Source organism: Cyphomyrmex costatus, unplaced genomic scaffold, assembly GCF_001594065.2.
Source record: "Cyphomyrmex costatus isolate MS0001 unplaced genomic scaffold, Ccosl1.0 scaffold378, whole genome shotgun sequence".
Taxonomy (NCBI): domain Eukaryota; kingdom Metazoa; phylum Arthropoda; class Insecta; order Hymenoptera; family Formicidae; genus Cyphomyrmex; species Cyphomyrmex costatus.
Genome location: NW_017277972.1, coordinates 8133 through 29849, shown reverse-complemented (window position 1 = coordinate 29849; position 21717 = coordinate 8133). Strand labels below are relative to the sequence as shown.

Here is a 21717-nt window from a genome sequence, read left to right as displayed (position 1 = left end):
TATTATGAAAATCTATTAAAAACAATATCTTTATATCCTTAAATTGAGAATGAATGGTGAGGGATGAATGCAAGGATTAAATATGACAATTAAAATAAAAAAAGACTAATAACCTTTAATTAGTAAGCATTAAAATTTTGTGGTGAATTTGCACTGCCTGGCATGTAATAATGTGGCGGTTTATACATATTTGTATGATGACAATAAATGTAGTTTGACAATAAATGTTTTTTTGCAAACTTGCATTATTGTAAAAAAATTTTTGGTTTTTTTTATATTCCAATTATTTCAGTCATTTAATTAAAAAAAAAAAAATTTATTATGACGATGAACGATATAATTGTATGAGAAAACAAAAAGTATGTTTCGCAAAGGATCGCGGATACACAGTGGATAAAACAATTTTTGTGACTCAAATGATCATCTATACATTCATCTATTACATATTCCTTAATTTAAATAAATTTTAGGTGACAACAAGTCGAAAAGAAAATTCAGTTAAACATGACAATAATGTCTATTTTTTGCAATGTAGATTAATTTTAATCTTGATTTAATTTATTGCTTCTCTAACTTTTAGAATTGGAAAAAGATAAAAAGTGAGCGAGTTAAAGTTAATCTATAGACAGTTGGAAATAAACATGACAACATTATTGATCGAAGATATCGGTGTGTGCCGGTGTGCGACGCGGCGCAACAGATGCGACTGGCGGGAACGGATGCGCTGGTTTTTTATTTTAAATTCAACTTGAACGATGATCGATTAGTATCGTGGAGTTTTCGATAGTACTACCTTACCGATTACGACGGAGATTGTCAAGTGGCGCCGCGGTGTCGGCTTGTCAAACGCAACGGCGCATTCTGATTCGTCATTGCGTTCGCATTCAAGTTTATCAAACGGCTTTCTTGTTGCACTTGCAGCTTGCAGTAGCCGTTAGGCAAAGTTCGTGAAACGTGCAACGAATTCGCTTGCTTGCTCGCACCGTGGACATTACATGTCTGTAAGGACTGAGGGCCAATGCCAATTGCCAATCGTGGCGGTGTAGTGCGTGGAGGTTGAATACATAGAGAATCTCCGTTGACCGGATTCCGATACCAGTATTGCTCAGTATTTCCATTGCCACATTTGCCACTATTACTTCTATCGCGCCGCGCCGGTGTGACATCTCAAGTGACAGAAGTACGAGTGTAAACACGCCTCTGCGTCTGGAGAACTTTCTTTATTCTCCAAGCAAGTCTAGAGAGTGAAAGTACAAGAGCTTTGCCGACCTCGAGTGTTTCAATTTTCCGTAAGTAATGTCGAATCTTTCCTCATTATTACTTTGATCCTTCACGATGAATTGCTTTTTATTCAAAAGAGTAGAGGGAGAGAGCACACTCTTATTATTAATTCTACTAACGAAATTTGTAAGTCTTCACATTGAATCGGTAGAGTGGGCTGTTAGCCAACTTTTCTAAGACTACCAACTACCGACTCATTGTAGATCTGGCGTATAAGACATCGTCTCCTCATCATATTCTCGAAATCATCATAGGGTGATGAGATTAACTCAATCCTCCGTTAATACTCATTTTCACCAAGGTAAGTGAACTTTCAGCTTTGCTCCACTTTTTTAGTTTTAAATTAAAAATTAGAGGAAAATGAGGAATAAATTGAATCGAGAGATTAAAAGTTCATGGACGCAGGTCGATCGGTTTATAAGACAAAATTTCTATACAATTCGGTTGCTCTTCTTTTTTCGATATATTAAATATAATTTTAATTAATAGATTCGTTCGTATTACTCTTAAAGAAATAGTGCTGATAAAGTTCGAAACTTAGTTAAAGTTGCAAATAATAATTTTTTTTAAGACTTGAAAAAGATCAAATTTTTTTATAAAAAAAAAAGATGTAATTTGTTTTTGACGACATTCTTTTGACCACAATTTTGACCAATTTTAATTTTGTACATTTGTGCTATTTTGGAGTGCATATCTGTCATCCAATTTTTGGAGTACACCGAATGTATCAATCTATAACCGCTTTTATTTGAAGTACCTCATTTTCCTCTAATGTTTAAAACTAGAAAAGTAGAACCAAGTTCAAAGTTCATCTACCTTAGTAAAAATGAGTATTAACGGAGAATTTTAAGTTAATCTCATCACTCTATGATGATTTCGAGAATATGATGAGGAGACAATGTCTTATACGCCAAGTCAATGAGTCAGTAGTAATCTTAGAAGTTGGCGAATGGCCAACTCTACAGATTCGCCGCGACTCCAGACTACCGACTCAACATAAATCATAAATCTCATGTTTGTTTATATTATTTTGGAGATGACTCGATCGAAGTCAAAATATTTAAACGGTTTATTTTTATTGTGTTCTTTTTACACATCAACATTACATGTTCATGTATGGCTCATAGCCCTGATTTGAAAAATATTATTGTGATATAATCTGTATTTCTTAAAGTAAATTGAAAATATACGTATAATATATTCTATATACGTCTTTGTTTGTAGGAACAATATATATAAAAACCAACATTTAAATACTTTAACATTCTTTTATATATATATTTTTGATTAAAATAAATACGGATACGCATTATCTATATTTTTCATCAGGAAATCAGGATAAATATTTGGTGTATCGCGAAGAGAAAATTTGAGAATGTCGAGCCCAAGAGGATCCGTTCGCGAGGGCACAAGAATCGTACTGAAAGAAATAACCGCTACTCTCCAGAATTCTTCGCCAATTCATCCTTCTCCACGAAAGGTATTATTAATGAATTATTAAATATTTTGACCTGTATTCATATCGCGGTTTTATTGATAAAAACGCGCTTTTATTTATGAAATTCTATAGTATGCGTAACATAAACTATAGCATGTTAACACATTAACATCGTTGTAAGCATACGGCCTTAAGGGAGTATATACGTTTGGAGCCTCAAATAAAAGGCATTCTTCATTTCTTTTTTAGAACCAAGAGATAAATTATAAAAATAGGACTTTTTGCATAACAAAGTACACCTTTTGTAATTCTATACAAATTTTTTTAGAGTAATTTTGTTGGAAAATCTTCCCACTTTACTGTGTAGTCAGTCGTGTAGTACGCCACGCATGATTCCGCGGTAACAATGATTTCTCTTCACAAAAATCAAACGGCATCTTAAAGAACGGCATCTTAAATTTCCTTGTTGACGTATCTGATTTTTAAAATTCGAATTTTAAACAAAATGGCGAACTTTTAAAGTTAAAGTGCCGATTTTCGGAAAAAAATTTTGTTTGTTTAAAAAAAAATAGAATTCGAATTTTAAAAATTGGATACGACAACAAGTGAATTTTATAAGCTTTTAGTAAAAAAAAAAAAAAAGAGAAACCGGTGGATCCGTCTTCAAGTTATCATTGTTACCGACTTTAAAAACATGGTTTTGAGAAAAACGCGTTTAAAGTTTTTATTAAAGTAAAACTGAATTTATTCAACTTATACGTCATCAATTCCTGGGCCATACAGGGAACCTTCCTGCTCAAAATTTGCCTCCATTTGATAATTTTTAGCGAAGCGGTGAATTATCTTATACGGACTTCCCTTGTTATGTCCGATTCTTCTACCGGCGCGGCGCGCCGCTTCAGAAAGGGTAAGCGCACGGCTGTGCACTGCCTTGACAAAATGTGTGTTGCAACTTCTTATTGGAATTTCAAAAAATGGCTTTAAGACAATATTTTTGAAGGTTTAAACTGTCGAAAGATGCATTTTACAAAATCGATTTTTTGAAACCGACAAACGTATATACCCTCTTAATCATTTTGACACTGTTTTTCTTTGTTTATCTTTGCTTAAGAGAGAATTACTCCGGCGATGAGAAAAGCATTGCGGGAATGTTATGCACTTTCGCGAAACGATACTTTTCTCACGTTCGTTTGCGTTAAAGTAATAGCAGGTAATACGACGCAGCAAGTTTTCAGAAAACGATGACGACGGCCAATGCACAGACCGCTCTTATCGTTCGCATGTTCTCTTTATATCCTTCTCCGTTTACGCGACTGACAGTCAGACCGGAGAGAGAATGTATTTCTATAAATAAACTTCGTATCTCCAGAAGTATCTTGAAACAAAAATAAGTTTTACTTCCTGCCGCACGCGGAAGCATTTCTTTCATACGCATGAAGAACGCAGATTTGTTCGTAGATATATTTTTCATTTCGATTCGAATTTTAGCGCTAAATCCTCCAATGCTTTCATACATATATTTGATATAAAAATATTTTATTCAGAGATAGCTGAAATGTCATGTTTTAAAAATCGAAATGAATTAACTCTTTTGAGAGTTGTGTGTGAATGGATGAAATCTTGTAATAAAAACAAGCTTGAATATAAATATTCAATAATTTCTCAATTACTTATAAATATTTCATTTATTTCTTTTGAAAATTATTAAATTTCTCCTTGCTAGTTTTCATTTAATAGAATTTCATATTTTTCTATACATATCACATGTGATTTGAATTGAAATATTTACGGCTCAGGCAATATTAGACAATACTTTGTCCCATCCTGTATCTTTCAATGTCACGATCAATTATATGAATGACAATTATATGTACGATATATATGTCGTATAATTATTTATCTATTCGTATTTGCGTTAACATTGCGGCTATATTACAGATAGATACTAATTGGCGATGTAAAAGATATTTTCATCATCAAACCGTCTCACCACGGGTCCTCGTACTGATGTTTTTCCTCTTTTATTTATAGTCCGTTAGGGCGGTATTCACAGTTCGTTTTTATTTTAAAAACGTCTTAAGTAATGTCTTAAGATGCTAATACAGCTGTCTGATTGGTTCATGATACCTCAAAACTAATCTTAAGACGGTTTTGAAAATAAGAACTGATTATGAATGTCGGCCTTGGATGTTTCGTCTGGAGTGGAATGGCTCTCTAACATACTTGTCTCTTATCTCGCGACACTCCTTTACCAAGTGTGTTCCCGTCACTCCAGATAGCGCCACACCGATCGGTTGTGCGCGACTCTTACGCGGCTCGATGGTCGAGAATCCTGTTCCCACCACTTCCTTAGTTGGTGATCTTTGCGGCATAATGTCCGTACGGCGTGTGCGCGGCTGGACGGTATGGCTCGGTGCAGCTAGTGTTAGTACGTATCATCATCGTGGCATGGTGGAGGCAATGATATCCGCGGTGCAGCTTTTGCCGAAGATTCGATCGACGCGCGACGACGTCGTGTGAAGTTCTCTTTGACGCCGAGGATTTCTAATTTAGTTTGTAAAAGGTGAGGCGGTTCCCTGTTGTCTTATCCTTTTCTTCATTCTCTTCCTCTTGGAGGATCTCTCGCCTCGCGCGTGTACATGCACATACGTGCGTCGTGCTGCTGAGTGTGTCAATCCGACGATGACGGTGGCAGTAGTGTTGTTGGTGGTAGTAGTAGCAGCGATAGGATTGGTAGTAGTGGCGGTAGACGTTTGGAGTATTGACTGGGAACGCGCCGGGCTAATATTAGAGTTTCGACTATAGAGATATCTGCTGTTTATCTCTCGCTACCAGACCCTAATTTTGGATCCTCTTTCGCATGGAAGACGCTCTTTCTTTTTTTTTTCTTAGAATGAACGTTCAACACAAGAAGATAAGAATATCATCTTCGCATCGTATATTGGACTCCAATGCACGACCTCAAAAATATTTCATAACGATAGGTGTCGTGTATTTCAATCGATTAGAAAAGAGACTTGATTTGACATTTGTTATGTTATTTAGTTTTATCACTCGCTCTCTTTTGCTTCCTTCTTCTGTCTTGTGTTTTTCTTTATATCGTTTTATTTGTGTCTTTTATTATCGTTACTCGTTACCTCCTCTCTTTCCGTTCTTAATTAATGATCGCTCTCTTAATGGAGCAATCGCAGCAATTGACTTTGTACAGATTACATAAATTTACCTGTCCATGATTTTTTCACATATGTAATCATGTCTATTAATTTTCATCACGGTTGTAATCATTTGATAATATTTCTCTGTTAATTGATATTTTTCGAATTGTTTTTTTTTCCAAGGATCGATATTCAACTCAATAACGTAATACAAATACGATAAGAATTAGGTTTCTCCTTATGCAATTTCTTCTTATACATTCTATATTGCGTGTGTTTTGCTTAAATTTAGAAACATCATCGCTTGCATCAAAGTGTCAAGTGCTGCGTTTAAATATACATTAAGAACTAGAGAGAGGGTTACTTATCTTAGAGGGATGAGAGAGACACACCCTGAGATAGTGATGAAGTCTCTGTCAACGCGGTCAAGTGAGAATGAGTCATTCCGACGGTTGCGTTGTAATCTCGATGATGTCAAGAGCACGCCGAACACAAAGATCGTTAAATAAGGATCGCAAAATCGCATCTCGTAATAAATTAGATTATCATTTTTTACGCTATACTTGACGTTTTTTTCTTTCTTTTTCAGAAAATTAGATTTATGTTTTGCATTTTGTCTAATGATGTAATTCCTGTTCTCTATTTTCTGAAAATAAATAATGTTAGTAAATAATTTTTTTCGAGGATAATTATTTATGCTAAGTTTTGTAATGAGTCATTATGCCTGCAGAAGAAAGAGACCATAAAAAATGTTTATATTTTTCGCAGCTAAGAAATAGAGAATTAATAAAAACTAGTCGAATACTGTACTATGTCGAAAGCATGGATAAAATTCGGAATAACAAAAATTAATATTTGTATTAGTTTCAAAATTATTTGTGCATGATATATTTATTCGATACTTAGAGGATAAAATTATTGTGTCAAGGGTAAAAATATAGAAGGGAAAGTGAAATCGTCTTATCATAGGGGATTCTTTGAACCCGCGAGTAAATATGGGATCACGTTGTACGTCATTGACAGTCAAAAGTGGAGATTTTTCATCAAAAAATCATGGGGAATCTTCTTTTAAAGGTAATTTTGTGATCGATATCGTTATATGCACACTTTGCTACAAATTAATAAACGTCCACGATTTTCAGCATCTCTTTGTTCAGTATATAGAGCATTTGTTATTTAGATGCTTCCATAGTTGTCGTCTTGCAAAAGCGAGCGGAACTGGCACTACTAAAGCCTTTCTCAATGTCTTATAATTAGCCTGAGCGAAGCATGTGAAGCGATTGCGTAATTTCTTTTACGAAAATCGTCAGATCACAGACTGTCAGCTGACTTAGCGAAGTAGTCAGTAAGCGTTGATATTAAGTAGATTACAGATTGATTGCGATATGGTGTAATATGGAGTATATCCATAAACGTCTGCATTGTGCCACAAGTCCAAGAAGGTCTCCTTCGTCCACGTTGATGGTATATTACGTCGTATACGCTTTCGAAGGCGTTTTCTATTAAACTCTTCTTGGCATAGATTAACGCGATTGTTTATAAATCTTTGTGACAAGTAAAAGTCGAAGAAAGTTTTTTCATTGAAGGATGTTCGGACACGAAACAATTTTGTTATATATCAAAGAATTTTTATAAACCGGCCATTATGTATTCAATGGATGCTACATTTAAATTAAAAAAAAAAAAAACTAGTATGGTATTCTCGTAAAATATCTTAACGCATTTTTTATTTTCAGAGTGACAACGATAGTCCCCTGACTTTCCCGAAGACAGCAGAGCATGAAGTCAAAGTTCATTTTGCTCGCGAATTTGCCGATGTAAGATCGGTCACAGAAAATCTCTGCTTGACTCCAGAGAGCCTTTCGTCGGCCAGCAGTTTTCATAGCCTCACCAACACTTTTAGTATTAAGAGCGGCACATGTACCGATTCGACACCTCAAACTCCTGATATCATCGCGGATACATCATATGTGAACTCTGACATATCTGATGTAGAGGATTTGATTCTGAGATGTGCAGATATCCATTTAGAAAGTGAATGCGATAGTCAGGATCTCAGTCAAAATCAGACGTTTACGTCAGCCATAGAAGCACCGTTTTCCACAATCGAATGTTCCCTTAACGAAAATTTGTTAGACAACGCCGATAATGAGACGCAAGTGATTGAAACAAATACTCAATTATACGAAACAACGTCCTTGAATCAAACGCATGTTTTGGAATCGTCTAATAACACACCTTCCATTCAAGATTCACAGTTCGTGATTTCAAGTCCTCCTGCGGAAGAATATGTACTACGAGTAGAAGAATCGATTGATAAGCATATTCCGTTACAGGAAAGTGGTAATATAGTAAGTGAATTTGAAACGTGCGACATTGTGAGTAACCTTACAAAGGATTCACTGCCAACAAGTAACGTAAATGATAATGAGTTGAATATAACAACTACTATTTCATCCAATAATACAACTTTCTGTGTGACCGCGCTTAATGAAGAACAAGCAGTAAAAAATGATTGTAATGCCGAAATATTATTTCTAGAAGATCCACAATCGTATTCTACCGAAATTTCTGTTCCGTCCATATTCTCGTTAGCGCAATATGCGGATCTTTCGTTACCTAGTATAGCAAGTATATCGTCACCATTAGAAGATACTGATAATAAAATAAAAGAAACGAGTATACAGACTTTATCAGAGCCTAAGAAGCAAGATACGTCAAAAGTATTGTCGCTTTCCGACAATGTCGATCAAAAATTGCCTGTATTATCGCAAGTAATTCTAAATGACTCTGTTACTCGAACTGAAACGAACGAAATTATCAAGGAGCAAGATTCGTCTGAATTAGATAATGGTATTGTGTCAGATAATAAAGAAGATAACATACTATTACCAAATAAGATCAGTATTATAGAACCAAAAACATTGGAAGTTGAAGATAACTTACAGACGAATGTTGATACAAAATATTTAGAAGTAGAAAATAGCGAGGTGTTGAATGAAATACAGAAATTATCTGAGGAAGACATTGCCATATGTAATGAGACCCATGTTATAGAAAACCCAAATAATTCATCAGAAACTGTAAGTATAGAAAAGGAAAAATGTATTGTTGAAAGTGCAGCTACGATAAGTGCTGATAAAAAGGACGTATCTATTGAAGCTCTCGATCATACACTTACTTTACAAGAGATAGATATAAACTTTGCAACAGATGAAGAACAATACGAGAAATTTAAACCTCAACGACAAAGTACTACATTGTCGTTGATCAACGGACATTTTGAAGAATTAAAATCTACAGTAGAAAAAGTTACTAATGATCTACTTAATCCTTCACTGGAATTCACGGAAGAAACAGATCAATTTGTCAGTGCAACACCTGAATGTAAGTTATTGACAAAGTTCTTTTACATAATTTGAGATTATATATAATGATGGGAAAAAGTTCCGTAACATATTCTTAAAGCTGGTGTCAAGACGTTTCCGAAACACTGGTTACAAACCCTTTTTGCTTGAGATCTTCCTGAGTTACGAACCTTCAAAGTTTAAATATCTCTAGCGGTTATCTAAGATGTACCGCGTGGAGATGGAGATTCACGGTCGGATATCCACCTCTTTGAAATGCTTGATCAAAGTGAGTCCTTGTGTGCGTGCGTGAATATGTAATAGAAAATAGGAGTTTCCATTTAAGATTTCAAAGTTGACCTTCACGGTGTCTTTTAAGGTCACATAAAAGTTATTTCAATATAACCATATAATAGACCACTTGATATACTAAAACTTTTGTGTATTGAACATTTTCTTCCATAATCATTATTTTCCAAGATATTTGACCGTTTCGGAACTTTCTCCCATCATTGTATATACAGGGTGTTCCGAGAGTTTCTTCCAATCGCTTTTGTGTAGATAGAGCGGACTAAACTGAGTCGAAAAGTCCTGTATCATTTTGTAAATTTCGCAATGGTTAAGGGGACCTTAAGACATCTTACACATAGACGATTACGTGTCATTGACACATCACTACATCAATATCTTACTCACGCACGCCACACATATACGTAGATTTTTGTATCGTAATTATGTTTTAATTAGACATCTAAATCTAATTTTAAGAACTCCACGCTGTTTCTTCATGCAAACTACGTATCTGTGGACTACTATTTCTTAAGGACAGATTGCGCAGCTTTTATATAAAACAAATGTTGTTACGACATGCAACGACGTGACAGCTCTGGAGCGCCATATTGGACTAAAAAATAGTAAAGAACTCAATTTTGAAATTTTTTATTGTTTTCAGCATAGATTCTACCTCACAGACACGTATTAATGCGTATACTTTAATTCTGTAAAAGGATTTTCGAATCTGTGAATGACAAAAAAAATATTTACGATACAAAAATTATACGATTTAGTCGGTAATACAGGAGGCTTTAGGATCCCCTTTAACGAGATATTAATTTTTAAAGATAATCGAATATTGGTCTTCAATAATTTTATTCTCAAATACTATCAACTTTACAGAAAAATAGCGAGAGATAAAAATTGTTTATTTTCTTTTCATAAAATTCTGAACATTTTTTCAGAATTTTTCCAGAATTTTTGAGTACTGTATTTCTTATGTTGATAAAAATAGTTGTTAATAAGAAAATACAGTACTAAAAAGTTCACAAAAAATTTTTAGAGTTTTATGAGAAAAAGATACACAATTTTTGTCCCTTGCAGTTTTTCTGTAAAGTTGATAGCATTTGAGAAAAAAATTATTAAAGACCAATATTTGGCTATCTTTAAAAATTAATATCTCGTTAACCATTGCGAAATTTGCAAAGTGATACAGTACTTTTCAACTCAGTCCGTTCTATCTACACAAAAGCGATTGGAAGAAACTGTCGGGACACCCTGTATATATAGATTTATTAATTACATGTGAATTGGTTTTTCAGTTTTCCAAGATCCTTCGACATTTGATTTTTTGTTAGCACGAAGTAATCCTACACATACAAATCGCCTTAGAACCGAATCTTTGTATGTTAAGTTTGACCCATTGATATCGAATACCAGTATGTTACCTCAAGGAAATGCCCAAATAATAAATGACGAGAAAAATGACAAAAATGAATCACCACTTCCTGATGTTGGTACACCAAAACGTAATCCTGCCATAGCAGCTATAGACAGGCTGCTTTTTTATAGTCCTCTTCCTAATGCAACGGTGCAAAAATCAGAGGAAGTTCAAGAAAAAAATGTAAGTGAAAATCTATAAATTACTATCTCTGTATTTTTAATTACCCAGCGCTGCCATTCAGTTACTTAAGTCACTTTTTGTCACTTTTATTGGCAAGTCATTTAAAAATTGAAATTGAATGAAATTTATTCTTGACCTGGGAGGTTTATTGTTAATTTTAAGTCATTTAAAACTTTAAAAGTTACTATTGTCCAATATGAGTTACTATAATCATCTTTTTTCTTTAACTGACATGAAATTTGTAAAACATGAGCATTTTATTCATATCTTTGTTATTTTGTAGATAAAAGGAAGAATACCGTTCTAGGTTATTTTACTAATAATAAAAATTAAAAGACTCTCGATATAAAATATATTAAGAAGGAGGAAAAAAAGGATAATGAGAGTCACATCTCAAATACAAAAAACAAATTAATGTCTTCAAAAGAAACACATATATCAATGTCTTCAAAAGTAACACATATATAATAAAAAAGCATAACGCTGGAAATGTGAAACGCTAGAACATTTTCAGATTAAAAGTAACAAACGATATGAAAATATATAACTTAACAAATTTCGGTCTTGTATTTTGGCTCTCCTCAGATACAAACAATTATAACATAAAAATTCTATGAATTAACGGTTTTGTTAAAAAATAAAAGAAGAAAAAATAAAAATATCAAAAAAGTAAAATGAGAAGATGATCAGAGAGACAAAATTACTTGTCAAACAATTGGATGACCTATTGCGAAGATTTCCTGTTATTCTCTGCGTTTTCAAAATAAAGAAATCCATGTCAAAGATTAAAATCGTCAATAATACGGAATCAGAAGAAATAAAATTTTTGATGTCATGAAATCTGGAGACACGGTAGTGTCTCGGCGCTAAGCCAGGCGCAACGACACTGCCATGCCTCCTTTACGCGAATCTGAGAATTTCGGAGGATTGAGATGATCAGATCTCAGTAACGGCTGAACCGATCAAGTTCTACATACGCTCATAATTATATACGTAAAATCTGACTCCGTTTGATTATTATTGACGATAATATTATTCATAGAATTTTTGCGTTATAATTGTTTGTATCTGAGGAGGGCCAAAATACAAGACCGAAATTTAAGTTATATATTTTCATATCGTTTGTTACTTTTAATCTGAAAATGTTCTAGCGTTTCACATTTCCAGCGTTATGCTTTTTTATTAATATATGTGTTACTTTTGAAGACATTGATATATATGTTTCTTTTGAAGACATTTATTTATTTTTTATATTTGGGATGTGATTCATTATAGCCTTTTTTTTCCTTAATATATTTTACTAAAAAACCAAAGAAAAATTGAATAATTTATGTTCAGATCATGGTGGAATTAGACAGGTGACCCATTGTGCATAATGGCGGAGGCTCATGATTTCAACCAATCAGAAATTGAGCTTATTTTGCGGCGCAACTATTCAAACATAAAATAAAAAGAACAAAGCAGTTTATTGATTTTTAATAAAAAATTATTAAATATAAATGAAAATTATGTTTATTAACTTCATAAACAATAAAATAATCATAAATAAAATAGTGAATCTTTTCTCGGACTATTTTATCTCTCTCTTTCTGTAATATTAGTTATGTAGATTACTTTCCACACACAAAACGTCGACCAAATTTTACTCGAAATATTATATATAGTAAACATTTTATATCGAGTAAAGTTTCCCTCGAAGGGAACGTTTTGGAAAGTAGTCTACATAACAAAGACTTATGTAAGTTCTTTATTAATCATGTTTTATTTTTTTCTTTTATTGAATTATTGCAGCGCAGGCATATATATGTTCGCTTTCGTATAAAACAAGCAATTAACGTCTCGGGAAAAGAAACTAACTTAGCTAGCTTAGCTTTTTCCGTTCGCGTTTTGCAATTGGAAACGCAACACGTTGGCACATTGTATATACTTAAAAACAACTATGAAAAACAGGACGATGAAAAACAACGCGAGTCGCGACGTACGCAGACACATATAATACGATACAGCTGATTGCATCTGACTGTCGGCCATATTGAATTACTGCAAATGAGCTCAAAATTTAATTGGCTGCCATTGCACAACTTCTGGAATAGGTCACTTGTCTAATTCCACCATGATTCAGATTTAATTATATATCTGTGATTTTGTTCTTTTGTTATTATATTTTTTTTTATGTGTTAGGGCCTGAGCACAAAGATTGTCGTAACTGTTTTCGACAGAGTCGTAAGTCAACGCACAAGGATTTGTCGTAATTGTTTCCGACATAATCGTAAGTTAACGCAAGGATCGATATAAACATATGTCGTAGGTCGTAAGGATCTTTACGACAATCATTGTGCGTTAACTCACGACTCTGTCGGAAACTGTTACGACAATCTTTGTGTTCAGGCCTTTAGTCTTGTGTTAATTCTATATATTATTTAATGTATGTGTTAAGTTTTGATAAATGTAAAATTAAAAGGCGATTTTTGAAAATTAAAATTATTTTTTTATATAATACATTATATTATAGTCGCGGAAAAATAAGAATAAATGTTACTTTTTCATGGTATTCAGCGATCCTTGAATGTCCTTGTGGATCCTGGAATTTAATATATTCTGAAAAATTTCTAAAAAAAATCCTTGAAATTTTAGGATTAATCTGGAATTTTTGTCATTCTTTCATTCTAAAAAAATCAAATCGTAAAAGAAGAAAGAGATAAAAGAATATTTCCGAATAAATAAATGATTTATTGGCGCTTTATTAAATTATTAATTTTATCTAATAAATTAATAATTTTACAAGATTAGTAATAAATTACTAAATAAGGATGTTTGTGATGTTGCGTTAATAAAAAGTAAAATTATGTTTTGGATATAAGACTTCTCTTAAAGAGATAAATATTAATAAATTACCAATAAATATTACCTTAAAGAGATAAATATTAATAAATTACCAATAGAAAATTGGATTTAATGTCTAAATAGAACTTATTAGAGAAATTGTTTGTGTTGACACAGAATGTTCGTTTATTATTTATATAGCAATAAATCACATTGCTCCAAGTTTGTTTACATTGTTTCAATTCTTTCATCATATGGAATCCTAATTTGAATTTAAAATTATAATATTGCAATCAATAAATATTAATTAAATTATAATAAAAATTAATCGACCTTGAGAAATCAGGATTTTTATCTGGAATGTCCTGGAATTGTCCTTAAATTGATCAAGTCAAATTTTGCTGGACACCATATTTTTATATAAATGATAATAACTACATCATTATGTAATGATCTTAACTACTCTCAAAAAGTTAATAAAAATAATCATTTTAATTACTGTTTTAATGCCTCACAAGATCACTTTTTGTCACTTATTCTGTCAAGAAGCGGTCACTATTTTACTTTTTTTGGTCTGATTGGATGGCAGCATTGAATTATCATATAAAGTACTTCATATTAAAAAAAACTTTATATTAAGTTTCGATTATGAGACAAGCATTAAAAGTAAAATTTGTTCAGGAGCAACCAGTAGAAGAGCCTAAATCCGACGCACCACTTATTGATCACATAGATATGAGTAAAGAACTTGAACTTGTAAGAACTACAGTACTACAATTGGAAGAAGAATTGGAGAAACAGAAAAAGGAGCATGAAGAATTGGAGAAACAGAACAAGGAGCATGAAGCAGAATTGGAAACACAGAAAGCAATCTTTCAGGAAAAAATTAATAAATTACAGGCACAAATGTCACAAGAAATAAAAATCAAAACCCAGATGACGTAAGTAATTTACTAAAAATAAATTCATTTATATTGAATATAAAATATGAAAATAATTGAAAATAACAAGAATAATAGGGCTAATGAGAGTATATTCGCTGTTATTAATGCGATTCGCAAGCACATAAGTATCTGTTTATATAGAACTTGGTTCTAATATCTCCCCTAAGCGTCTAAGGTAGGCTCCCACTACATTACTGATGAGTCTAGTAGTGGGAAGTTCGGACGAAACGCCAACTTGTGATATTCTTCGCAATCTTATTTTTCATAGATTTTAATTTATCATTAATTTAACATCACATCGTTAAATTTTAATATGTCTTTCAACATATTATTAAGATCCAATAAGATGCTTTAAGCATCAAAAATTGTTAAATTGCTTATCAATTTAACTAAAGTGATATTACTACGGTAGTTGATTAGAGTCGCGTTGTAAAGTCTGAAGGATTTTCGGCACGCGTTTGACGGAACTACATACATGGTAAATAAATTCACGCTATATTAATATATATGATCGCACTAATAATAGCGAATATACTCTCATTAGCCCCATTATTATTCTTGTTATTTGAAATTTTCGAGAGTCTACTTTTAATTGAATTGAAAATAATTGGTTTAGGGTTGTTGTGGAAGAATACGAAAAATCTATTAGCAGATTACTCACCGAACGAGAAAGAGATCGTACAAGCTTCGAACAAGACAAGATAAAGTTACAAGAAGAATTGCAAGCAGCAAACCATCATCTAACTAATACGGAAGCAGCATTTAATGATGTACACCAAAAGTACGAAAGACTTAAAGGAGTTGTATCAGTGTATAAAAATAATGAAACTGTACTAAAAGAAAGTATTCAAGAAAATGTAGAAACTATAAAAACATTGGAAACGCGATACGATCAACTCAAGGAACATGCAATGGCGCAACTAGAAAAGTATACTATCAATATAGACACATATTATATATATGTATATATGTCATACAATGTTTCGGAAAAACAAATATCGTAATATATTTTAATATCACAATATATTTTAGGGCTAATTTGGAATTGGATGGAATACGAAAACAAAATGAGGCGGAAACAGTCAAATTGCATGCAATGATAAGGAAAGCAGAACTTAAAAGCAATTCGCTCACCGAACTTGTGGAACAGAAATCTAAGGAAAATAAAGAACTCGCAAAAATCTTAGACGAAGTTATTGCTAGGGTCGGTCACGGAAACTCGGAATGAAAATGAGGTATCGCGGTTGTGGCGCGATTAGTCTTTATTTTTTTACTTGTCCTTCACTGTCTTAAATACAAACATATGTTAGATACGATTGATGTATGCGTAAAGTTATTGCAAATGGCGTTTTACTTCAGAAAAACGCCTTTTATTAATTATTTATAAGTTGTGAAATATAACTATTTTAAAGCTAATAAAATTGTGCTTGTATTAAAAACACATTTTTATTTATGTGATAAAAAATGTTCAATACCCTGTATGTGGGTGTAACAATATACACATTCCTATTTTTTAATCTTATCTCATTACTGTAACACATTTATCTTATATTATATTAAGTTATATAAAAATCATAGCATAACACACATCGGCTAAAGGTAATGTATAAGCACCCCCATAATATTTGGTCATTTTAACAATATCCTGTGTTTGCTAAAAATCAAACTTTTTTTTATAAAACTTCCAGAATTTTACTAATTTTACTAATGGGTACTGTCAATTTATTGGCCTAGTATCCATAAGAAACAGTACATGATGCTTGGCTAATTTTAACATGCGATCGCTTGTACTTCCAGGTTTTCGTGGAATATTTCTATTTTCAAGATCAGGCATAAATTTTTTGATTGTGCGTGCCAAGTTCGCGGCATATTGTTTAAATTTCGGATGACTCATACCAATGCCTTTGCTTCGCAGGGCCTCTGCAACTGCCCAAAGTAATTTCTAGAAATAAGCAAAAAATTATACTTATCAAGTATATAGTGTATTAAAGCAAACAAAAAAAACTCAACAATACAAACCTTTCTATGAGTATCGCTTAATTCATTCTTTCCTTCATTGACAGATGTTTCATTTTTCGAAAGAATACTGCTCGATGAATGTCTATCCCATATAACCTTCGACGTATTTTTTATTTCATGCATACAATCAAACGATAAACTTTTTGCCCATTTCAATCTTGGTCCTTGCAATTCTTCATCACATTTTCTTTTTCTACTTTCTTCTCTTGAAGAAGTTTGTTTTGCATCTACAGATTCGTTCTTTTTCGAAGTTGAAAATAAAACACGTTTAATTTTTTGAGTATCTATATTATTTGTACCTAATAATTTGCTGGGACCAGCATGATCTGATGGAGGACTTTGGAACAACGCACGTTTCGAAGTTTCTAATTTGGATTTACATGGACTTGACTCATCTAGCATTAATCTCCGAACTACTTTCTTCTTTGCTGAACTTATTGGACTTTTACCTCGAGGACTCCTACCTCTTGGACTTTTACCATGTAGACTTTTACCTCTAGGACTTTTTCCTTTTTTATGTGTAAGTTTCCTGTATTATATACAAATACAAAAAAGATTTACAAAACTATACTCTAATTATCATATTTTTTACATGGGATACATACTTAATTGGTATCATTAACTGCCTTTTATCAGCAAGTCCCAATCCTTTCAAGTTAGCGCTACAAAAAGTCCTACGTCTTTTGGTTAAATGTGTCAATCTCTTTTCTGGACTTTGACCATTTCTGCGTTTCATTAATAAACTTCGCTTTCTTATACTTCCCGGTGGTTTGGAAAACCATATGTTACAAGAAGATTGTGTTTCAGCTCCTATGTATCTTTCACATAATTTAACTGTTGAATTTTCAAACTCCTCTACAGTTCTGCTTCTGTTATAACTGAAAATTTAAAAGTAGCATTAAAAGGGTAGAATTCTACTTTATGGTAGATAAAAAAAACTGTAATAAATGAAACTTACTGTATGCCATGAAACTTATGATAATAAGCCTGAGGCCATGCTAAAGCTTTAGCTCCTTCTTCACTAATCGTATGATAAAGAACAGGAGAATGCTCATGGGATACATCTGACTTGTCTGCGACTGGTACAACTTCAATTGTTTCTTTAATCATATTAACTGGATTTTTTATCTCCTTAGAAACATCACATTGTATGTTCAAATTATGACTACCACTATTGTTTATGTTTAATTGTGTATTTTCGATACTATCAGCTGTCAAATTAAAAGCATTAGTCAAATTCCTTGGAGTACCTTTTGTACATTGATACGAAACATTCTTATCGTTAGTTTCTGTGGGTCTCTTCTGTTGCTGGAGCTTTGTGCTTTCTGCAATTTCTGAACTTTCATTGGGTAATGGACATCCAATATAAAACAATCGACGATTTTCATAAATGTGTCGTAAAAAATCAGAACAATCACTTTGACATGTCGTATGTCTAGGTGGTGGTGGGACACCACTCAAAAACTTATTAATCCTAACTAGCATATAATTATCAGATTTTGCAATCAATTCAGCCTGAGTAGGCATTTGAGGAGAAATCACTGCCAATGTATTATTGTCGGTTACTTGTGTCTCAACGTTTTTGTTATATATATCACTTTCAGTATCACTATCGAACATTTCTGGACTAGAGACATTTGAGATTGTCTCCCTAATTTGAGAACTCTCATATTGATTGGCAAAACAGCAATCCATGTGGTTTTTTTTTCTAAAAATTCAGAGAAGTATTACGTTGCGATAAATTTAACAATATGCAACACTTATCAAATTTTTTAAAAAGGATGTATATTCCCGAATACTACTTCAATTATTGACTATGTATATAATTCTTTGTGTATATTTTACTGATTCTAATTCTACTAACATGTTTCCAGTTCCATAAATATTATAAAAGTACACACACACATATGAGATACATATGAATTTGAACGTGTATCTAATAATGGAGCCACATTTTGCGTCACATTCCTTGCGTCATTAATTCTACTAACATGTTTCCAGTTCCATAAATATTATAAAAGTACACACACACATATGAGATATGAATTTGAACGTGTATCTAATAATGGAGCCACATTTTGCGTCACATTCCTTGCGTCGTGACATGAGTTATACGTATATGATGTTTGTGTAAAAATCGAGTATGTAACATTTACTTACATTCCAGTTTATGACAGCCGAATGATTGCGTCCACCTTTTTTTCACATACAGTCTGTTTCTTCTGTAGTAAAAAATTACTCCTTGTCTGCTTGCTGCGTAAGACGCTAGAGGAGCTTTTGTCGAGAGAGAGATAACCACAGACTTATTAATATACAGAAATCTGTGGAGATAAAGCATAGAGATAGTGTACTAGCACAGTATGTACAGTAGCGCTACTCTCCTGATTTTGTGAAGCCTAAAATGAAGTGCGCATGCGCGGCCGAGGCGCGTAACCAATCAGGGCACTGTATTCTATCTCACTTCTTCTTTCTATTGTCGGTGTCTGTCAGTCCCATTGAAATGTCCATATAAGGCATTTAAAGGACCATTTGACGAAAAGTGGCGGGAACGCGACGAATTTTATGTGAGAAACAGTGAGAATAGTGCTACGTGTGATAAAGTGATAAGTGATACGTGTTTAATTTTAATAATTATTCAGTGTATTCAGACGTGTTTAAGAAAGTGTAAAAAAACAGAGAACGTAGACCGAGTTAGCTTTACGGAGAATAGGTTATCTGTACAAAAATAGTACAGATTTCAGATTCTCTTGAAGCACTTTGATCTTAGCTTTCTGTTACAGATATTTGGAGAGATTTTAAAAGGCGAAAAAAATGTGTGCTCAAAAATCAAGCGGATGGTGTTGCGAAATAGGCGAAGTACTAGACTGTGCTCTTTCTCTTTTCATCCTTCTTTCGCTCTGTCAAAACGCACTAGATTAACCTAGATTTATTTGCGTCACACTCCAATGAATGCATTGAAGTGAGTAAGAACTATTGTAGGAGCATGTTGGAGAATGAGACACGAATAAATGTACTAATGCAATAAAATAATCTAAACTTAATGGAAATTAATACAAATAAATTGTAAATATATTGGTAAATAAAGAAATAAATGTAAAATAATTAAGAAAAATATTAAATTATCTGAAAAATATATATTTATGTAGAGAAATATTATATAATTGTAAATTTGTAAATATATGCTATGTATATACATATTATCAGAAAGTTGATATAAAAAAAAATTTATAATATATATTATATATTATATATATAATGTGTGTGCAAAAAAATAAATATAAAATACAACAAATAAAAAATGTAATATATTTAGAAGATAATTTAAATTAATAAATAATATCATATACTGAAATAATTTTGATAATAATTATGCCAAGACATACTATATATTATATATATACTTATACAATAATACAAAAATATTGTATGTTAAAATATTAAAAAAGGGAAATTTTTTATTAATGAATTGTTTAAAGGGAACATTGAATAAAGAGAGAGCAATAAAGAAGGAGAAAATGAGATAGGGCAACCTATTTATTTCGCGCATGCTCATCGTTACTACATATACTGTGCTAGTGCGTTTTGACAGAGCGAAAGAAGGATGAAAAGAGAAAAAGCACAGTCTAGTACTTCGCCTATTTCGCGCATGCGCACTCCATTTTAGGCAACACTAACATCAGAGGTGCCGACAGAGAGTTGCGCTACTGTATATACTGTGACACTACCGTGTCTCCAGAAAAGAGCAACCCTTGGCACTGGGAAACCCTTAACCACAGTATATGTGGTACTAAAGTACGCATTGTAGGAGTGGGGGTAATCCTATCTAGAAAAGGACGCACTCATTTGGGCTAGGGATCCTCTAGTAAGGGATGAGACAGCACGTGTGCCAGCTGCGGATTGGTCGCCGCCATTCGAGGGACACTTCCGTGCTTCAAATGATACGCTCCAAAGTGCTGGTTTTATATCCCACGATATCGCATATAAAATTAATTTACAAAAGTAAGTATATGTACATATACATATATATATATATTAGGGTGTCCGTTATTTCCCAAATTTCAAAAATCAGTTTGTTCGCCCCCTAGATCTCTTCTTTGGCACCAAAAATTAATGTAGAAACTCAATATAGTCCGATAAATTAAAATTAAGCCGTGCCACCGAGCACTTTTTTTTTTCCATACAAATAACATGGGGATTTTGCATTTTATCGGCATTTAATTCTCTACTCAGATTCTCTATTCAGATGACTCTGTCCGTATAAAAAGTCATACCCAACGGAAAATTACTTCAATACGGTGTACTTACAATGAAAAAATTTGGCAGAACTCTAAAAAATTTTTTTGCACTGCGGGTAAGCCTCCAATTAATACGTTTATTTGACATATTTTCATTGAATTTGATTATTTTTTAACAGTTTTTTTTTATACAACCACTGGATTTATGTACCAAATATCAAAACAGTATGTAGTTAATTCATATTTATAGTGTAGTTGCACTAAAAAATTTTTCAGTGCTATAAAAAACTTTTCATAAAAATTGTTTTATGTGTAATGAATGAAAGTATTTCAATAAATAAGTTTAAAAAAATTGAAAAATAACAACTAACTATTACTTACTTACTATTTTATTGTTGTAAAGAAATATTCAGCCTGTTGATTCCTCTTATCTATAAATAAATAACAAATAAATCGTTATAAATTATATTTATTACTTTTTATTCTTTACACTTACAAAAATATATCGCTCACATCTTCAAGTGAAAAACTTTTCATTTTTGTCGTGTCTTTTTATGTGAAAATTGATTGTTTTTACG

General features: G+C 32.6%; 2 protein-coding genes across 5 annotated transcripts; one reads left to right on the top strand and one right to left on the bottom strand.

Moving 5' to 3' along the window:
- The first annotated feature begins 944 nt into the window (after positions 1-944).
- On the top strand, positions 945-16719 carry tacc (transforming acidic coiled-coil protein). 4 transcript variants are annotated; one of them, XM_018543488.1, is made up of 8 exons: positions 945-1289; positions 2611-2761; positions 7611-9261; positions 10817-11118; positions 14623-14882; positions 15502-15813; positions 15918-16120; positions 16683-16719. In XM_018543488.1, the coding sequence occupies exons 2-7, from the start codon at positions 2657-2659 to the stop codon at positions 16111-16113; spliced, it is 2826 nt and encodes a 941-aa protein (XP_018398990.1). In that variant the 5' UTR covers positions 945-1289; positions 2611-2656; the 3' UTR covers positions 16114-16120; positions 16683-16719. The 4 variants fall into 4 exon arrangements, with proteins under 4 accessions (XP_018398990.1, XP_018398991.1, XP_018398993.1 ...); XM_018543489.1 differs by lacking the exon at positions 945-1289 and adding an exon at positions 2238-2295; XM_018543491.1 differs by lacking the exons at positions 945-1289; positions 2611-2761 and adding exons at positions 6158-6403; positions 6844-6948.
- mi (cyclin E-interacting protein minus) lies at positions 16112-19121 on the bottom strand. Its single transcript, XM_018543493.1, has 5 exons — positions 19065-19121; positions 17863-18612; positions 17510-17782; positions 16905-17433; positions 16112-16827 (listed from the first exon to the last, which is right to left on the bottom strand). Exons 2-5 carry the CDS (start codon positions 18597-18599, stop codon positions 16603-16605), a joined length of 1764 nt encoding a protein of 587 aa, XP_018398995.1. The 5' UTR covers positions 18600-18612; positions 19065-19121; the 3' UTR covers positions 16112-16602.
- Positions 19122-21717: the final 2596 nt, after the last annotated feature.

Coding starts and splice junctions, on each gene's coding strand:
- tacc (XM_018543488.1), top strand. CDS start 2,657: ATGTCGAGCCCAAGAGGATCCGTTCGCGAGGGCACAAGAATCGTACTG. Junction 2,762..7,610: donor TTCATCCTTCTCCACGAAAG/GTATTATTAATG, acceptor TTTTATTTTCAG/AGTGACAACGATAGTCCCCT. Junction 9,262..10,816: donor TGTCAGTGCAACACCTGAAT/GTAAGTTATTGA, acceptor TTGGTTTTTCAG/TTTTCCAAGATCCTTCGACA.
- mi (XM_018543493.1), bottom strand. CDS start 18,599: ATGGATTGCTGTTTTGCCAATCAATATGAGAGTTCTCAAATTAGGGAG. Junction 17,434..17,509: donor CAGTTAATGATACCAATTAA/GTATGTATCCCA, acceptor TATATAATACAG/GAAACTTACACATAAAAAAG. Junction 16,828..16,904: donor TAAGCGATACTCATAGAAAG/GTTTGTATTGTT, acceptor GCTTATTTCTAG/AAATTACTTTGGGCAGTTGC.